Below are 18,953 nucleotides of genomic sequence, written 5' to 3' on the forward strand. Positions count from 1 at the left end.
GTCAGGCTGTGTCTGATTTGGAATGTTCCAGCAAGCCCTGCCTTTGACCCAGCTGCAAAGTCAGCAGACTGGTGGCACTCTTGTCAGCCCTTGGAAGTCCAAGGAGACACCAAGGCTTGGATGGAGTTTGGGAGAAGGTTCAAATCCCAAGCTCGGTATTGTGGCTCATACCTATAATCCTAGCTTCTCGGGTGGCTGAGATCTGAGGATCAAGGTTCAAAGTCAGGCTGGGCACTAAAGAACAAGAATGAGAGACTCTTATCTCCAATTAACCACTAGAAAATGGGAAGTGGGGCTGTGGCTTAAGGGGTAGGGTGGTAGCCTTGAGCTGAAGAGCTCAGGGACAGCGTCCAGGTCCAGAGTTCAAGTCCTAAGACCCACAAAAAAAAAAAGAAAAAAAAAGAAAGGAAAGAAAAGAAGGTTCAAATCTCATACAGACAATTACTCTGCCATATCTGCTCACACCTATCATCCTAGCTACTCAGGAGGCTGAGATCTGAGAATTGGGTTCAAAGTCAGCCTGGGCAGGAAGATCCGTGAAATCTATCTCCAATGAACCACCAGAAAGGCTGGAAGTGGTGCTGTGGCTCAAGTGGTAGAGCACCAGCCTTGAACAAAATGAGTTCAGGGGCGGTGCCCAGGCTCTGAGTTCAAGCCCCACAACCAACAAAAGAAAAAACAATGAAGCTCTCACCATGAAAACTTAATATCTACTTATGTTGAAATATGTGGACACGATATCCTATTTAAGTAGATATGATATTCTATTTATTATCCACCATGGCACGTGGATGAGAGTTAAGCTTGGGGTCTGACACTCAGTGAAGCCTCTAATTTAGAGCAGTCTTGGCTAGTTACCTGGCTTGGGGGCTCCCATCTGGGCAAACCCCAACACTCGGATTATGTTTTGGCCTGAAATGAACACCACTCCCTACTTTAATCGCTTTATTGTCTTCTTCTTTTTCTTTTTCCTTTTCAACTTTCCTAGGTGAAAACGAATTACTTAAGTTTTCCTTCATCCGCACATCGTCTGACAAGATCATGCTGAAATGGGAACCCTACTGGCCCCCTGATTTCCGAGACCTTTTGGGGTTCATGCTCTTCTACAAAGAGGCGTGAGTAGAGAGAGAGGAAGAATTGGGAGAGATGGTGTGGAGGAGGAGCCCCTGTGTGGGGGGAGGTCACCCCACTATCTCCTTTCTCTGTATGAAATAATGGTTTACTTCGCTTTGGATGGTCTTGCCAGTTCCTGCTACGCAAAGTCCAAAATATCCCCTTAGGCCTGTCACTGGTGGGCCCCACCGGTCATATCAGCTACTCAGGAGGCTGAGATCTGAGGATCGAGGTTCAAAGCCAGCCAGGATAATAAAGTCTGAGAGACTCTTATCTCCATGAATCAACAGAAAACCAGAAGTGGAGTTGTGACTCAAGTGGTGGAGTGCTAGCCTTGAGCAGAAAGGCTCAGGGACAGCGCCCAGGCCCTGAGTTCAAACCCCAGGACAGACACACAGACACACACACACACACACACATACACACATACACACTTATAACACTAAGTCAGATACCCTCATGATTATTATTATGTGTAACTGACTCGTCCCTTCTCCTGGGCTGTTCCATGTGAAGGTGGATTGTGGTTAGATACCAAGCAGCATACTGTGTGTCCCGCCTTGAGGTCTTCTCCACCCTAACCACCCTGCTTCCATTTTGTCTTTAAAGTCCATACCAGAACGTGACGGAGTTTGACGGGCAGGACGCCTGTGGCTCCAACAGCTGGACTGTGGTAGACATTGACCCACCCCAAAGATCCAACGACCCCAAGTCCCAGAAACACCCTGGCTGGCTGATGCGAGGTCTCAAACCCTGGACCCAGTATGCCATCTTTGTCAAAACCCTGGTCACCTTCTCTGATGAACGTCGTACCTATGGGGCCAAGAGTGATATCATCTATGTGCAGACCGACGCCACCAGTACGTGAGGCTGCCTGGTATTGGTTTGCTCATGATTCTTGTCAGTCCTGGGATTTGAACTCAGGGCCTGGACACTGTCTCTGAGCTTTTTCCCTCAAGGCTAGCACCCTCGCACTTGAGCCACAGCGCCACATCCAGCTTTTTGCTCGTTCCTTGGAGATGAGTGTCTCATGGGCTTTCCTTCCCTGGGCTGGCTTCGAATCCTGATCCTCACATCTCGGCCTCCTGCCCCTCATTGTTCCTGTCTCCTTTACCCTTTCCAGATCCTTCCGTCCCTCTGGACCCCATCTCCGTTTCCAACTCCTCGTCCCAGATAATTTTGAAGTGGAAGCCCCCTTCCGACCCCAATGGGAACATCACACACTACCTAGTGTACTGGCAGAGGCAGGCGGAAGACAGCGAGCTCTTCGAGCTGGATTATTGCCTCAAAGGTGAGCATGGGCCATGCTTAGCTGTATGTCTGGGTTCCCCGGTGTGTGTGCACACGCAGGCATGCATCACCTGACAGGACCCCTCGTTTGGTTGATTTTCTGGCAGATAAGATCTCATTCTTCTTTCTGACTGAGTAATATTCCATGGCAAGGCATGCACAGTTTGAAATGCTATATGCAACTACACCCCCGAAGATTTGTGGGAAAGCCAGGCACAGTTCCTCTGTGTGTGTGTGTGTGTGTGTGTGTGTGTGTGGTACAACACTTGTCTAAGATGGGCTAGGCTTGAACTCATGGCCTGGGCACTGTCCTTGAGCTCTTTTCACTCAAAGCTGGTGCTCTTTGAGCCACAGCGCCAACTCTGATTTTTCTGGTGGTTCATTGAAGTTAAGAGTCTCACAGTTGGGTGGGAATGTCACTTAGTGGTAGAGTGCTTGGCTCAAATGCATGAAGCCCTGGGTTGGATTCCTCAGTACGACATACACATAAAAAGTCAGAAGTGGCACTGTGGCTCAAGGAGTAGAGCGCTGTCTTGAGCAAAAGAAGCCTAGGGACAGTGCCCAGGCCCTGAGTTCAAGCCCCAGTATTGCCCCCCAAAAATGTCTCATGGACTCCCTGAACTGGCTTTGAACCAGATCTCAGTAGCTAAGATTACAGGCGTGAGACATCAGCCCCAGCTCATTTGTCTTTTTTTTTTTCCCCTGAGTTAGTTGGTTCACTTTGGTTTTCCCGGAATGGTGTCAGTGGGTGTCACGGCTTGGGCATCAGGCCCGGGGAATGCTGGTGGCATGAGGCAGGCCTCTTGGCCCAGCTCCTGACCCTGCTGTCAGGTTTGGCTTTCATCCCCCGTGGAGTTCCTGTGTATCTCCATTTTGGGAGATGGGGTGGGAGGCAGAGGACGGCTGGGTTGGTCCCCAGCGGTAAGCTCATGTGCTATATGTCTGCCTATGACATCATTCCAGCCTGACCCAGGATTACAGGCGTGATTTATTTCCTCAGCTGCTTTATATAACTGGAGGCCGCCCTGCGTCAGGGCCCAGGCTGAGCATGTGGCTGGGTCTTGGAGTGTCTGAAGCCAGCAATGGCAGCAAGCCCTCCTGTGAAAGTGCACCAGCCTGCAGTGTGGCTCATTAAACTTCTGATTTGTGTAATTACCACAGAGGTTGCAGAATTAAAAAGAAAATTAGCTAGGCGCCCTTGGCTCATTTCTGTCATCCTAGCTACTCAGAAGGTGGAGAGCTGAGGATCACAGTTCGAAACCAGCCTGGGCAGGAAAGTCTGTGGGACTCTTATTTCCAATGAACCGCCAGAAAACCAGAAATGGCACTGTGGCTCAACGTGGTAGAATACTAGCCTTAAGCTGAAACACATAGGACAGCATCCAGGCTCTGAGTTCAAGCCCCATGACCAACGATAAATAAGTAGATAAATAATAAGTCCTAGAGGAAAAATGCTATGGAATATTCCCTCTTGTGGTGATTTGGGGGTGGGGAATCCTCACAGTGCTCAGATGCATGGGCAGACAAAGCAGAATTAGGGGACACGAAGGGATTGAGAGGAGAGGGGAGTTGGTGTTGAATTTGGGACAAAGCTTCATGAAGTTGGGGAAGAAGAGAAAGTCCTGCAAATGGAGAGTGCAGGTGATTGTATACTACATAGATTACTGCTATGGCTGGAAGTTGGTGACTCGCATAGGTAATCCTGGCTACTTAGGAGGCTGAGATCTGAGGATCTCAGTTCAAAGCCAGCCCAGGAGACTCTTACCTCCAATTAATCACCAGAAAACCAGAAGTGGCACTGTGGCTCCAAGTAGTAGAGCACTAGCCTTGAGCAAAAGAGCTCAGGGACAGTTCAAGTTGAAGTGCCATGCTAGTACACCTATGACTGATAATGAAGAATTCTGCTAGATGGTTCAAATGATGCACTTTGCCTTAGGTTTGTTGTGCCATAGTTTAAATCATACATCATACACTCAATAAAGCAAATGTATTAATCATGACCAGAAGTAGTTATTAGTGATATTGATGTGTGTGTGTGTGTGTGTGTGTGTGTGTGTGTGTGTGTGTGTATGTGTGTGTAACTTAAGGGCCTTGTATACTTTGTTTGGCTTTCTCCATTCAGCATTGGTACTCCACCACCTGAGCCACCCCTCCACTCTCTAAACAGAGCTTTGGCCTGTAATCTTCTTACCTCTGCCTCTTGGGCAGCTGGGATGAAAGGCGAGCGCTACCACATCCGGTCGACAGGATTTTCCGTTCTTGCAAAGTAGAACTTTCAACCTGGGCTCTACCTCCCAGGTGCAGACCCCAAGTGTCCCCCCTGTTTTGGGGGGGACACTTGATCACCCCTCTCCCTTGCTGGGTGTCTTTCTCTAGGGTTGAAGCTACCGTCCAGGATGTGGTCCCCACCATTTGAGTCCAAGGATGCTCAGAAGAACAATCAGAGCGAGTATGACGACTCAGCTAGCGAGTGCTGCTCTTGTCCTAAGACCGACTCTCAGATCCTGAAAGAGCTGGAGGAGTCGTCCTTCCGGAAGACCTTTGAGGACTACCTGCACAACGTTGTCTTTGTCCCCAGGTGCGTGCTGGGGTGGCCCTGGCTCATCTGGCGCCCCTCCATGTGTGTTGACACAGGGCCAAGATCACTGTCTGTGGTGGAGACTGAGCTGAGCCCTCTGTGAATGGAATAATGATCCAGCAACTAACTTGTGGGGCCAGGGTGGGGGGGGTGGATTTGAACCAGCAAGAGGAAAGCCCCAGTCTGGCCTGGGACATGTCCGCCCAAATCTGCCAGCATGCTCCTCTCCACAGCATTTCCAGATGGTTCTGATAATTCTTCCTTCCTTCCTTCCTTCCTTCCTTCCTTCCTTCCTTCCTTCCTTCCTTCCCCCTCCCTCCCTCCTTCCCTCCCTCTCTCCCTCCCTCCCTTCTCCTTCTTTTCGTGTCAGCCTTGGGGCTTGAACTCAGCATCTTTCACTCTCACTTCCTTCTTTGCTCCATGCTGGTGCTGTACCCTTGGATCAAAGCTCCACCTCTACCTTTTTGCTGGTTAGTTTGAGATGAGAGGCTCCTGGATTTGTCTGTCTGGATGGCTGGCTTTGAACTACAACCCCCAGATTTCAGCTTCCCAATTAGCTGGGATTATAGCATGAACTACCAGTGTCCAGCCTGCTTTCCCTTTTTAATCTATGTAAGCTCCTCACATTTCTGGAACTTTCCATGGCATCATCAAAACCCCCAAGGGCTTCTCCTATTGAAAGAGGTCCAGTTTCCTTTAGTGAGTGAAAGGCTGGTGTTCTGGGCTGAGAGCTGTCAAGAAAAATCTAAGCTTTAAATCCATTTTTTGGGGGTGTCAGTTGTGGGACTTGAACTCAGGCCTGGGAGTTGTCTCTGAACTCTTCAGCTCAAGACTACCACCACCCTACCCCTTGAGCCACAGGGCCACTTCTGGTTTACTAGTGGTTAATTGTACATAAGAGTCTCATGGACTAGTGCCAGGGTTGGCTTTGAACTGTGATCCTTAGATCTTAGCCTCCTGAGAAGCTAAGATTACAGGTGTGAGCCATCATGCCTGGCTTACTTCCCCCTTTTTTTTTTGGCCAATCCTGGGCCTTGAACTCAGGGTCTGAGCACTGTCCTTGACTTTATCAAGGCTAAAAGCTCTACCACTTGAGCCACAGCACCACTTCTGGCTTTTTTCTATGTGTATGGTACCAAGGAATTGAACCCTGGTCTTTGTGCATGCTAGGCAAGCACTCTACCACTAGGCCAAATTCCTGGCCCTACATCCATTTTTTAAAAAGTACTTTTTAAATCATTATTTTGTCTTCTGTGGATCCATATTGGATGGCTTCTTCTGTTGAGTTTCTTTGCTTTTGTGGTAGAGATGTTGAATGCTCTGGCTTTGGGGCCTGACTCAGTTTACCCACACACTGGCTAGGCACTGGCTAGGTTTTCTCCTCTGTAAAAAGCATCTAATACAGTTGGGTTCTAATTGTGAGTGAAGGTTTTCTGACCCTTCAAGGAATGCAGAGGAAGGATGCTTGGATGTCTTCTAGACCAAGACCCAGGGTGGCTATGGCGACTTTATGATGTTACTGGAAGAAGCTCTAAGTTAGGGTTATCTGTGAAGCCTGATACCTTTGTGGCCCACGCCTGCCCCTAGTAATCACTCTAAGCATAACAGGTTGTAGGGAAAAGGTGGTGCTCTGGGCCTGAATGAAACTGGGAGTTTTCCTCTTCATCCCCTGTTGATATTTGGGCTCAGATCATTCTGTGGTGTGAACCCCATCCTGGGCCCTGGCGGGGGAGGAGGGTGGCCTGGAGTGGGGTCACTACTCCCTGTGCCCACTTGGTCTATGATGAAGTTGGTAGATAGATGTTTCTCAAAGGTTGATTTATCAGGGAACATGCTAGAAAAAGGTGGGCAGAGGACCTCGTAGTTCATCATGGAGGGCCGGACAGTGAGGCCTATGTTCTGAGGACCAAGTGCCCCTGTTATAGCCTCTCTGTTTGGCCATCATTTAGATTAAGTAGGCCGACCAGGAAATTAGCGCCTTAAGCAGATTCACTTAGCCATAATCAGAACATAAAATAAGCGAATGATTTGTCATAATTGCCATACATAAAACCGCAATATTCCAGCTCTGGTGGCTCTTCCCTATAATCTGAACTCATTAGGAGGCTGAGATCTGAGGATCGAAGTTCAAGGTTCGAAGCCAGCCCAAGCAAGAAAGTCTGTGAGACTCTCATCTCCACCGAACCAACAAAAAGCCGGAGGCAGAACTGTGGCTTGAGTGGTAGAGCATTATCCTTGAGCAAAAAGGCTAAGGGACAGCGGCTAGGCCCTGAGTTCAAGTCCCAGGACCAACACACACACACACACACACACACACACACACACACACACACACACACATACACACAATTAAAAGCACAACAGCTAAAACAGTCCAATTATTCCATATATTTACTCTCTCAGGTCAAAAATCTGGGAAAACAAACCAGTCAACTCCAACCCAGTGATCGACCCTCCTTCCTTCCCTCCCTCCCTCCCTCCCTCCTTCCCTCCTTCCCTCCTTCCCTCCTTCCCTGTCTTCTTCCCTCCCTCTCTTTCTTTCATTTTTTTGGCACCATTCTTGGAGTTTGAACTCAAGGTCTGGGCGCTGTCCCTGAGCTGTTCTTGCTCAAGGCTAGTGTTCTACACTCAAGCCATAGTTCTGTTTCTGGCTTTTCGCTGGTTCATTGGTTATGAGAGTCTCGTGGACTTTCCTGCTCTGTCTGGCTTTGAACTGTGATCCTCAGATCTCAGTGTCCTGAATAGCTAGGATGACAGGTGTGAGCCATAGGTCTCAGCCTCCCATCCAATGTTTAACCTCCAGTTTTGCTGTTGTGAATTACTGGGGATTTTACCTTCCTGGCCTGTAGATAGTCCCACAAACTGTTACATTGTTTCTAGATAATTAATGTAGTATTGGTGCTTATCAAGAATAAAATGTTTCCTTTTTAATTTCCCCTACTAATCTACTTTTGAGAGGCCTTCCAAAGAACACACTGATTAAAAATTTAAAAAGCTTTGGGTGTGGGTGGCACAAGCCCATCATCCTCAGAAGGCTGACACAAGTTCAAAACTGGGCTACATCGTGGTTGATACTTCCCACCAAAGCTGGGGCGACAGGTGGGTGCCACCCCCCTCGGCCTTCTCTGTTGAGATGAGGCATCAGGAACTTCTTTCGCCTGGGCGCTGACTCAGATTAACTGAGATGACAGCTGTGACCCCCACCCCAGCTCCCATCTCATCTCTATTTCCTCACTAACCATGGTGGTCCATGTGGATTAATCCAGCATGCAGGGTCGGATTTCAGGATCACAGAAATGCCTACCGTTCAAATATCTTCTCCAGGTGATAATTCATTCTTGGCAGTCTGCAGCCCATCCTCTCTCTCCTCCAGCTTCCTTTCTCTTCATGATGGTGCGGTTGTGACTCTGTTCCCCTTTCCTGTCCCCCCCTCCCCAGGCCATCCAGGAAGCGCAGGGCTCTCGGGGACGTGGTGAATGTGACTATGATGACACCCGTTATCCCGATGCTCCCCAACGTCTCCTCCACCGTCCTGCCCACCACCCAGGAGCCGCCCAGGCCCTTTGAGAAGGTGATGAACAAGGAGTCGCTGGTCATCTCTGGCCTGCGTCACTTCACTGGCTACCGCATCGAGTTGCAGGCCTGCAACCAAGACGCCCCAGAGGAGAGGTGCAGCGTGGCCGCCTATGTCAGCGCCCGGACCATGCCTGAAGGTGCGGCCCTCATGTGTGTACATACACACACACAGATATGGAGGTGCTCTTTTATGCCTGGTGCCCTGCCACCTGAGCCATGCCACCAGCCTTGCTTTTTGCTGGTTCCTTTTTTGTTGTTGTTGTTGGTGGTGGTGGTGGTTGTGGGGCTTGAACTCAGAGACTGGGCACTGTCCCTGAGCTCTTTAGTTCAAGGTTAGTGCTCTAGTACTTGGAGCCACAGCGCCACTTCTGGATTTCTGGTGGTTCCTTGAAGTTAAGAGTCTCAGGGACTTTCCTGACTGGCTCAGCAGAAAGGAGTGGCCCCATAGATGGGGTGTGGCTCAGTGGTGGGGGCGTGGCTCAAGTGGGAGGGGCGGAGCTAAGTGGTGAGGGTAGAAGGGCGAAGGCTCTAAAGATGAAGTGTGGTTCAACAGACATGACTCAGTGGTGGGGGCGTGGCTGCACAAAGGGGCGTGGATCAGCAGCGGGGGCGTGGCTTGGAGGCAGGGCAAGTCTCAAGGGTGAGGATGTGGCTCAGCAGGGGGCGTGGCCCAGGGAAGGAAGTGTGGTTTAGCAGTGGGGGTGCGGCTTGGTAGGGCAGGTCTCAGTGGTGGAGATGTGGCTCAGCACGGGGGCGTGGCCCAGGGAATGAGGTGTGGTTTATCACTCAGGGCGTGGCTCAGCAGTGGGGGCGTGGCTTGCTGGTAGGGCAGGTCTCAGTGGTGGAGGTGTGGTTCAGCAGGGGGCGTGTCCCAGAGAAGAAGGTGTGGCTTATCAGGGTGTGGCTCATCGGTGGGGTGTGGCCCAGGGAATGAGGTGTGGTTTATTACTCAGGGCGTGGCTCAGCAGCAGGGGCGTGGCTTGGTGGTAGGGCAGGTCTCAGTGGTGGAGATGTGGCTCAGCAGAGGGCGTGGCCCAGGGAGAGAGGTGGGGCTTATCACTCCGGGCTTGGCAATGGGGGAGTGGCCAGGGCAGTGGAGCAGCTGCCCATCCAGCCCAAGGCTGGTGGGGCTCCCAGGAGAACCCCCTGTGTGGTTCCCCGAAATGACTGGAACATGAATGATGAAGGAGACACCTGCTGCGCCGTCCCACTGTCCCACCCATGGACTGTCAGCGTGTGGGGCCTGGGAGGATTCTGTCCTGCGCCCCCCCCCCCCCAGACACAGGGCTGTCTGGGTGGGCCGGGCCCGGGGTGGGACAGAGCTGATATCCGGGCTTCGTCATCCTGCAGCCAAGGCGGATGACATCGTTGGCCCCGTGACCCATGAAATCTTCGAGAACAACGTGGTGCACTTGACCTGGCAGGAGCCCAAGGAGCCCAACGGCCTGATTGTGCTGTACGAAGTGAGCTACCGGCGGTACGGCGATGAGGTGAGGCCTCTCCTGCCCCCATGGTCATCCCTTCTTCCCGCCACGCCTCCCCCCCCCCCCCCCCCAGCTCTTTTTGCTCAAGGCTAGAACTCCACTACTTTGAGCCACAGCACCACTTCTGGTTTTCAAAAGGCCTTTCCTTCCCAGGCTGGCTTCGAACTGGGATCCTCAGATTTCAGCCTCCTGAGAAGTTTATAGCCACCAATGCCCAGCTTTATTTATTATTCTTGTATTTTTTTTTTAATGCCAGTCCTGGAGCTTGAACTCAGGGCTTGAGCACTGTCCCTCAGCTTCTTTTGCTCAAAGCTAACATTCTACCACTTACAGCTCCACTTCTGGCTCTTTTGGTTGGTTATTGGCGAAAGAGTCTCATGGACTTCCCTCCCCGGTCTGGCTTTAAACCTCAGTCCTCAGATCTCATCCTCCTGAGTAGCTAGGATTATAGGCAGGACCTACCAGTGCCTGGCTACAATGTGTGTGTGTGTGTGTGTGTGTGTGTGTGTGTGTGTGCGCGCACACAGTTGGCTCCTTCACCCTTGATTGGGTTTCCATTCTTTACTCTTTTCCTCAGTGGAGATCAACTGGGTCAAATTCTAGATCTTTCCAACCTGTTTCCTTCTTCCCTCCCCACCCCTAAAGGCATCTGTAGTAAACATTAGAGAATTTGTACATTTGAACCTTTGCTCCCTGCCTCCTGTGTGCCAACTCCTGTCGCCTGGGCCTTCAGATTTGATCCTGGCAGGATAAACACAGGCATTGAGACACGTTAACTTTTCTTCTCCACCCTCCTCTCTACCTCCTGGCAATATCTGTCCGGGCTCTCTGCGCAAGCGGTTGTTTAGCTTTGAAACTGTTGTGGAAAGTTTTCCAAGTTCTGGTTGGCTGCTTACAGATTTGATCCCTTTTGCTCAGCCAGCCTTGCCTCTCTCCTAATTAGTTCTGGCTCACCTCCGGTTCCCCAGATGCACTGGGCATGTGCCTCCCATTCTTGCTATTTAGTCCTTGCAGAAACTTGGGAAAATGTCAAATTCCTTTTATTTATTTATCTGTGTGTGTGGGAGGGTTTCGGGAGGAGGGATCTGGGGCTTGAACTCAGGGCCTGGACACTGTCCCTGAGCCTTTTCACTCAAGGCTGAAGCTCCACTTACTGCTCTGTGGTGATTTCGTTGGAAATAAGAGTCTCATGTTCTTTCTTCCCGGGGCTGGCTTTGAACTGGGATCCTTTGATCTCAGCCTCCTGAGTAGCTAAGATGACAAGCATAAGCCAATGGTGCCTGACTGAGAACTCCTTATTTGATGTTGAATGTGCACTTTATCTGTTCCCCTGAGGTCCTTGTTGCCATTTGCCTGACTTTGGTGAGGTGTGTGGAGGGAGTTCTGAGTTCAAGTTCTGCCCCTGGTTGCTTCTCAACTCTAAGAATTCACAGATTTTTTTTTTGTCACGTTGACATTAACTGTCACTTAATCTTTTAAGCAGATTCTACCTTGTGAGCCAAGTGGGGTCCCTCTGTTTTGTTTTGTTTCCCTTGCCTGTGAGTTTGGAAATATTTTTGATATGATTAAGAGAAGTTCTGGGGAATTGAACTCAAGGCCTCAAGCTTGCTAGGCAAGTGCTCTACACTTGAGCCTTGCTTTTTGCCAGTTAATTAGAGGTAAGAATATCTCAGACTTTCCTGCCCAGGCTGGCTGGCTTCAAACCTTGATCCTCAGATCTCAGTCTCCTACGAAGCGGGGATTATAGGTGGGAGTCACGGATGCCTGGCTTCTATACTAATATGCTGATGAGTCTGTGGATTTCTCCATGGCTGTCGTTGGGCAATGTGGATCTATAAATTGGGAGTATTTACTTTTTGGTCCTTGACCACAACCTCCATACCTCAAGCCCAGTTTCCTTGCTCATTGCTGGAGGCTGCTGGTAAACCAAGGCGTGGGGTTGGTGAAAGCCAGGGATTCAGGTCAGATACATGACTTCCGACTCCATTTTGTGTGTGTGTGTGTGTGTGTGTGTGTGTGTGTGTGTTTGTGTGTGTGTGTGTGCTTACCAACTAACAGGGCTGTCACCTTACCCTGTGGTCCTTCGTTCCTCTTTCCAGGAGCTTCACCTCTGTGTCTCTCGAAAGCATTTTGCCCTGGAGCGGGGATGCCGGCTGCGAGGGCTACCCCCTGGCAACTACAGTGTGCGTATCCGGGCCACCTCCTTGGCTGGCAATGGCTCCTGGACCGAACCCACTTATTTCTATGTGACAGATTATCGTAAGTCTCTACTGCCATGCCTTTTTGTTGCTTGTTAAAAATGGGGGTCGAATCTCACTAACATTTTGTGGACAGAGAGAGACAGACAGACAGACTGAGAAAGGGATGAGTGCTCTACCACTAGACAAGAAGGAAACGGACAGAGAGACAGACAGCCATAAGTGGGATTTAATGTAGATACATCCCGAGGTGAATCATTTATTTTCTCTCTCCTCTATTTCAGTAGACGTCCCATCCAACCTTGCCAAAATCATCATCGGCCCTCTCATCTTCGTCTTCCTCTTCAGTGGTGTAATTGGAAGCATTTACCTGTTCCTCAGAAAGAGGTGGGTAGCCAGATACAGGTGCAGGCATAACTGAATGTGCTTGCGAATTTTACTGCGACAGGATATGTTACATGCAGTAGAGTACTGGGGCTCACTCCCAGCTCCTTTCATTTGCGTTAGCATTTAGATTGAGTCTCGAGCTTTTGCCTAGGGCTGGCTTGGAATTGCCATTCTTCCATCTCGGCTGCCTCCTGAGTTGTTGGGATTAGAAGCATAGTATATAAAATTTGTTGATTATCACTGAGAGTTTTTATTTTTGTCTTCTATAAAATCTTTGTACCTATGACCAACCTAAGAAAGGTATTAATGTAGAGGTTAATTGATTTTTGTTTTGGACTGGGGCTGAACTCTGGGCCTAGGCGCTGTCTCTGAGCTTCTTTTGCTCAAGGCTACTGCTCTACTAATTGAGCCATGGCTCCACTTCAGGCTTTTTCTGTGATGAATTGGACATAAGAGTCTCATGGACTTCCCTGCCCAGGCTGGCTTTGAACTGTGATCCTCAGATCTCAGTCTCCTGAGTAAGATTACAGTTGTGAGTCACTGGTGCCTGGCTTGAGTATTTATTTAGTTATTTATTTATTTATTATAATGATTATTTTGCCAGTCCTGGGGCTTGAACTCAGGGCCTGAGCCCTGTCCTTGGGCTTTCTGAAGGCTAGAGCTCTACCACTTGAGCCACAGCACCACTTCCAGCTTTTTCTATGTATGTGGTACCAAGGAATCAAATCTTGGGTCTTCGTGAATGCTAGGCAAACACTCTACCACTAGGCCAAACTGCCAGCCCCTATTATTATGTTTTAATAGACAGAATGTCTTACTACTTAGGCTGTACTGATCTGTGGTTCACAGTCCTTGTGTTTCAGCCTTCGAAGTCCTGGTTTACAGGCGTGTGCACCAGGCTTAGTTTGATTAGCATTTTTCTTTGCATTAGAGAATAAGACAGAAATAAAATATGTAGTTTTCTCAAGTTTGGAAAACAAGAGTCTTTTCCAGGAATTTCTGATTTGTAGTTTTCGCCTATTTCCATGCGGGGTAAATATTCACAGGTTGGCCAATTCTAAGCAAACAAGCTTAGAACTCAAGCTTCTGTGTCCCCCGCCCCTCCCTCCTCCAGGCAGCCAGATGGGCCCATGGGACCATTATATGCTTCTTCAAACCCTGAGTATCTCAGTGCCAGTGATGGTAAGTCCTCTGCCCATCTCTGTGGTGGGTAGTCAGGATAGTCCTGTGTGTGTGTGTGTGTGTGTGTGTGTGTGTGTGTGTACCAGTACTGGGGCTTGAACTCATGGACCCTGTCCCTGGGCTTTTCCTCTCAAGGCTGGCTGGCATTCTACCACTTGAAGCCACAGCTCTACTTTTGGCTTATTTTGGTGGCTCAGTGGACATTAGAGCCTCACAAACTTTCCTGCCCAGCCTAGTTTCCAACCACAGTCCTCATATCTCAGCCTTCCCAAGTGAGTAGCTGAGATTACAGGCATGAACCACTCTGCTTGTCTGGTTTCAAACCACCTTCCTGAGGAAGGTGTGACTGGTCATTAAGCCTAACTGTAGGACAGTGTTTTAGGGCTTGGACATGGCTGGGTATCTACAGGCTGGGTGGTTTTCAGGGTGGCTGAGCCTCCCTTTTCCCCTCCCATCTCTTGGGGTCCAGCCTGAGATTTTTGTGTAGATTCCTACCAGCCATGGCAGGACGTGCCAGAGCAAGGCCCTTCCCAAATCTTGGCTTATTTCCCATCGGCCAAAGCAAGTCTCATAGAACCCATCCCTTGATGGGATGGACTGCTAAGTATTTGGGGCATTTTTTTTTGACATGTTATATACTTTCCTAAGTTTTTATTTTTTTCTCTATAGAAATGACATGCATTTTCAGATCTGAAGGCATATTCAATCTCTATACCTTGTTGGCATTTTCTAAAACCCTACTTCCTCTCTCTTCTCCTCACCCACTCCCCTTGGCACAGTTGGCAAACCATTGAAGCCGATGGGAAGTAGTGGGGATCTGAGATGGGGTAGAAGGCTGGGGATCCACCATGGCTGTGCATGTAGAGCGAGGATTTTGGACCAGGCTGATTAGGGGAGATGAGATGAGCTCTGGGCATAGATGCCCACTTCATGATGGGCTATAAGCCAGCACAGAGGGAGGGAGGGAGAAGGAGGGAGGGAAGGAGAGAGTTATCCTAGGTGATTGAAGGATGGATGGATGTGGGTGTAGGGACCCAGAGATGGCAGGAGAATGGATGGATGGATGGATGTATGGATGGATGGGTGGGTGAATGTGGAGATCCCTGGATGGTGGGAGATGAGTGGATGGATGGGTGAATGGATGGATGGATGGATGGGTGGATAAGATGGATGATTGGATGGATAGATGGATGGATGGATGGATGGGTGTATAGATGAATGAATGGATGGATGGGTGGGTGGGATGAATGGGTGGATGGATGGGCGGGTGGTTTGGATGGATGGATGGATGGGTGGATGGATGGATGGGTGGATGGGTGAATGGATGGATGAATGGATGGGATAGATGGATGGATGGGTGCATGGATGGGTAGGTGGATGAATGGGATGGGATGGATGGATGGATGCATGGATGGGTGGGTGGATGAATGGGATGGGATGGGATGGATGGATGGGTGAATGGATGGGATAAATGGATGGATGGGTGCATGGATGGGTGGGTGATGGATGGATGGGTGAATGGATGGGATAAATGGATGGATGGGTGCATGGATGGGTGGGTGGACCCCTGGATGGTGGGATGGTGGGGACTGTGGGCCATGAGGATGGTGTTTGGGCGGGTTGTGATACTGTGTGGATAAGTGAGTTGTAGTGTTTCCATGTTCCGTGTACGTGCCGGACGAGTGGGAGGTGCCTCGGGACAAGATCACCCTCCTGCGGGAGCTGGGCCAGGGCTCCTTCGGCATGGTGTACGAGGGCAACGCCAAGGACATCATCAAGGGCGAGGCAGAGACCCGCGTGGCGGTGAAGACGGTCAACGAGGCGGCCAGCCTGCGGGAGCGCATCGAGTTCCTCAACGAGGCCTCGGTCATGAAGGGGTTCACCTGTCACCACGTGGTGAGCGCGGGCTGAACGCAGAGTGGGCCGGGCGCAGAGCGCGCTGAGTGCAGAGCATAGGGCGCCCAAGTCCTCCTGGAGAGAGACCTCCCGGGCCTAGGGGGACATGGCAAGGGGCCGCCACACTCCATCCCTGCACTTTCCAGAATCTCCCTTCGCTTTCTGGAGTCCACCATTGCTTGCCTCCTGTCACTTTCCAGGATCTTTCATCGCTTTCCAGCACCTTCCCTGGCTTTCTAGAATTTTCAACTGCTCTCTGGACTCCCTCATTTGAGAATCTCCCATCACTTTCCAAAATCTTCCTTCGCTTCCTGGAATCTTCCATCACTTTCTAGAAAATTCCCCCTTGATTTTTTGTCTTTTTAAGAATCTTCTATTGCTTTCTAGAGTTTCATCACTTTCCAGAATCTCCTTTTACTTCCCAGAATCTTCCACCACTTCCTAGAATATTCCTTTGTTTTCTAAGACTCTCATCACTGTCTAGAATCTTACATTGTTTTCCAGAAACTTCCCATAGCTTCTCAGACTCTTCTATCACTTTGAAAAATCATCCTTTGTTTGCTAGAATCTTGTTTTTTTTTTTTTTTTGTCTTGGGGCTTGATCTCCCGGCCTGAGCCCTGTCCTTGGACACTTTTTGCTCAAGGCTAGTGCTCTGCCACTTGAGCCACAGCACCATTTACAGCTTTTTCTGTGTATGTGGATCTGGGGAATCTAACCCAGACCTTCATGCATGCTAGGCAGGTATACTACCTCTAGCCCTCCCCCCCCCAGCCCTTGCTAGAATCTTCTCTTGCCTCCCAAGAATCTTTCATTGCTTTTGAGGAACTCCCATCACTTTCCAGAATGTTCCATTGTCTCCTAGAATCTTCTATCCTTCTTAGAAACTCTTCTTGCTTTCTAGAATCTTCCCTTGCTTTCTAGACTCTTTCCTGGCTTTCTAGACTTACCATTGCTTCCCAGAATCTCCCATCACTTCCCAGAACCATCCATCACTTCCTAGAATCTTCCTTTGCTTTCTCAGACCCTCATCATTTCCCAGGATCTTCCATTGCCTTCTAGAATGTTGCATGTCTTTGTCTGTCTTCCATTGCTTTCCAGAATCTTCCATCTCTTTCTAAACTTCCTCTGCTTTCCTGATTCTTCTATCTTTTCCCTCATTTTTGGCTCATATATGACCCTTGACCCCCATGGCAGTCCACTTTCTATTTCTACCTGAAGCCAGTACTTTTCTGACTTTGTGTTCTTGTTGGGTTCTGTGTCCTTTTATCCTTGCCATCAGAATGTAGGGGATGCATAGATTCCTTTGGTGTCCCTGGCTTGCAACAGATTTCTGCCCTTATTGACTGGGTTCCAGGCAGGCGAGATGGATTCTAAGTCAATGTGTGAATTATGTATTAGAGAAAAGGCAGTGGAAATAGGAAAAAGGAAAAAAGAAGGGGGTGGTTGGGATACTTAAGCAAAGACTGAAAATGTGAGAGAGCAGCCCCTGTGGACTTGGGAGGAGACAGAGCACTCACCAAAGGGGAAATGGAGGCGGAGGTATGGAGGTGGAAGCGTGCCTTGTGTATGCAGGAATATTGGGACTATATGTAATACTGGTCCAGGGGCTTGAACTTGGGGCCTAGACGCTGGCTGTGAGCTTCTTTTGTTCCAAACTCCACTTCCATCTTTTCTCTCTTTTTTTTTTTAATTTATTTTTTCTTTTTTTGCCAGTCCTGGGCTTGAGCTCGGGGTCTGAGCACTGTCCTTGGACTTTCTCAAGGCTAGAACTCTATCACTTGAGCCTCAGCACCACTTCCAGCTTTTTTCTATGTATGTGATAGCGAGGAATCAAACCCAGGACTTCGTGCATACTAGGCAAGCACTCTACCACTAGGCCAAACTCCCTGCCCTCTTCTCTTCATTTTTTTTTTTAAACTTATTTTTCTTGATTTTGGAGAGAAGAGTCTCACTGAAGCTGGGCACCAGTGGCTGACGCCTGTAATCCTAGCTTCTCAGGAGGCTGAGATATTAGGATCGTGGATCAAAGCCAGCCTGGGCAGTAAAATCTAGGAGACTCTCTCTCCATTAACCACCAGAAAAACCAGAAGTGGCACTGTGGTTCAAAATGATAGTGTTAGCCTTGAGTGAAAAAGAGCTCAGGGACAGAGCCCAGGCCCTGAGTTCAAGTCCCATGACTGACAAAAACAAAGCAAAACAAAGTCTCACTGACTTTTCTGCCTGGGATTGGCTTTAAGCCACTAGCCTCAGACCTCTGCCTCTTGAGTAGCTAGGATCACAGGCAAGAGCCACTGGAGGTGAAATTAGCCTTGAGATGCCCTGTGTGTGGGGGGGGCACTGTTTATACTAGGAGATTGGGGTTGAGTTCACTCTAATAGGCTGATGGGAGCTGTAGGCCCCAGACAGACGGACAGACCCTGGGTGCTGAAATGTTAGACCATTATGTGATCAGTCCCTCCTGCCTGCCTGCAGGTCCGTCTCCTGGGCGTGGTTTCCAAGGGCCAGCCTACACTGGTGGTGATGGAACTGATGGCTCAAGGAGACCTGAAGAGCTACCTCCGATCCCTGAGGCCAGATGCCGAGGTGAGCTAGCTCCAGAGATCCGAGTTGGGCTCCTGACTCTGGCTTCCCGTGTTCTTGAACGCAACAACCTCTCCACACACCCCCCCCCAATCTTCTCATGACAGAATAACCCAGGTCGCCCACCCCCTACCCTACAAGAGATGATCCAGATGGCAGGAGAGATTGCTGATGGCATGGCCTACCTGAATGCCAAGAAGTTTGTGCACCGAGACCTGGCTGCTCGAAACTGCATGGTTGCCCACGATTTTACGGTCAAAATTGGAGGTGCATCTTTCTTGCTCTTTCTTTCTATTTTGCAGTGTCCAATGCCTGGGCCTGGGGCTTGATTTTGTGAGGAATGATTTCCATCATGAACTCTAAAACTTTATTCTGAGAATACCAAATGGAGGGAACTGGGGGTGGGCAGTCCCAGACAACAATTAATTGCATGCATGCATGCATGCATGTATGAATGTATGTATGTTAGTTATGGAACTTGAACTCAGAGCGTGGGCACTGTTCTTGATCTCTTTTTGCTGAAGGCCTGCGATCTACCACTTCGAGCCACAGCGCCACTTCTGGTTTTCAGATAGTTCATTGGAGATCAGAGTCTCACAGACTTTCCTGCCTGGGCTGGTTTTGAACCACGATCCTCAGATCTCAGCCTCCTGAATAGCTAGGATAAT

The 18,953-nt window shown here is 49.5% G+C and overlaps 1 protein-coding gene across 2 annotated transcripts in view; it reads left to right on the forward strand.

Moving 5' to 3' along the window:
• The window catches only part of Insr (insulin receptor), a 74,466-nt gene that overhangs the window by 52,447 nt on the left and 3,066 nt on the right, over positions 1-18,953 (forward strand). The window contains exons 7-18 of one of the 2 annotated variants that reach the window (XM_090341785.1): positions 989-1,115; positions 1,723-1,973; positions 2,237-2,404; positions 4,780-4,981; positions 8,420-8,694; positions 9,908-10,047; positions 12,141-12,300; positions 12,524-12,626; positions 13,741-13,808; positions 15,460-15,704; positions 18,178-18,288; positions 18,393-18,552. In XM_090341785.1, the coding sequence (XP_090197911.1) occupies positions 989-1,115; positions 1,723-1,973; positions 2,237-2,404; positions 4,780-4,981; positions 8,420-8,694; positions 9,908-10,047; positions 12,141-12,300; positions 12,524-12,626; positions 13,741-13,808; positions 15,460-15,704; positions 18,178-18,288; positions 18,393-18,552 (2,010 nt within the window). The remainder of the gene's footprint in view (positions 1-988; positions 1,116-1,722; positions 1,974-2,236; positions 2,405-4,779; positions 4,982-8,419; positions 8,695-9,907; positions 10,048-12,140; positions 12,301-12,523; positions 12,627-13,740; positions 13,809-15,459; positions 15,705-18,177; positions 18,289-18,392; positions 18,553-18,953) is intronic. The other variant, XM_090341786.1, reaches the window with a different exon arrangement.

The sequence above is a fragment of the Megascapheus bottae genome, chromosome 1, assembly GCF_031878675.1.
Source record: "Megascapheus bottae isolate mThoBot1 chromosome 1, mThoBot2.hap1, whole genome shotgun sequence".
In the NCBI taxonomy this organism is placed as follows: Eukaryota; Metazoa; Chordata; class Mammalia; order Rodentia; family Geomyidae; genus Megascapheus; species Megascapheus bottae.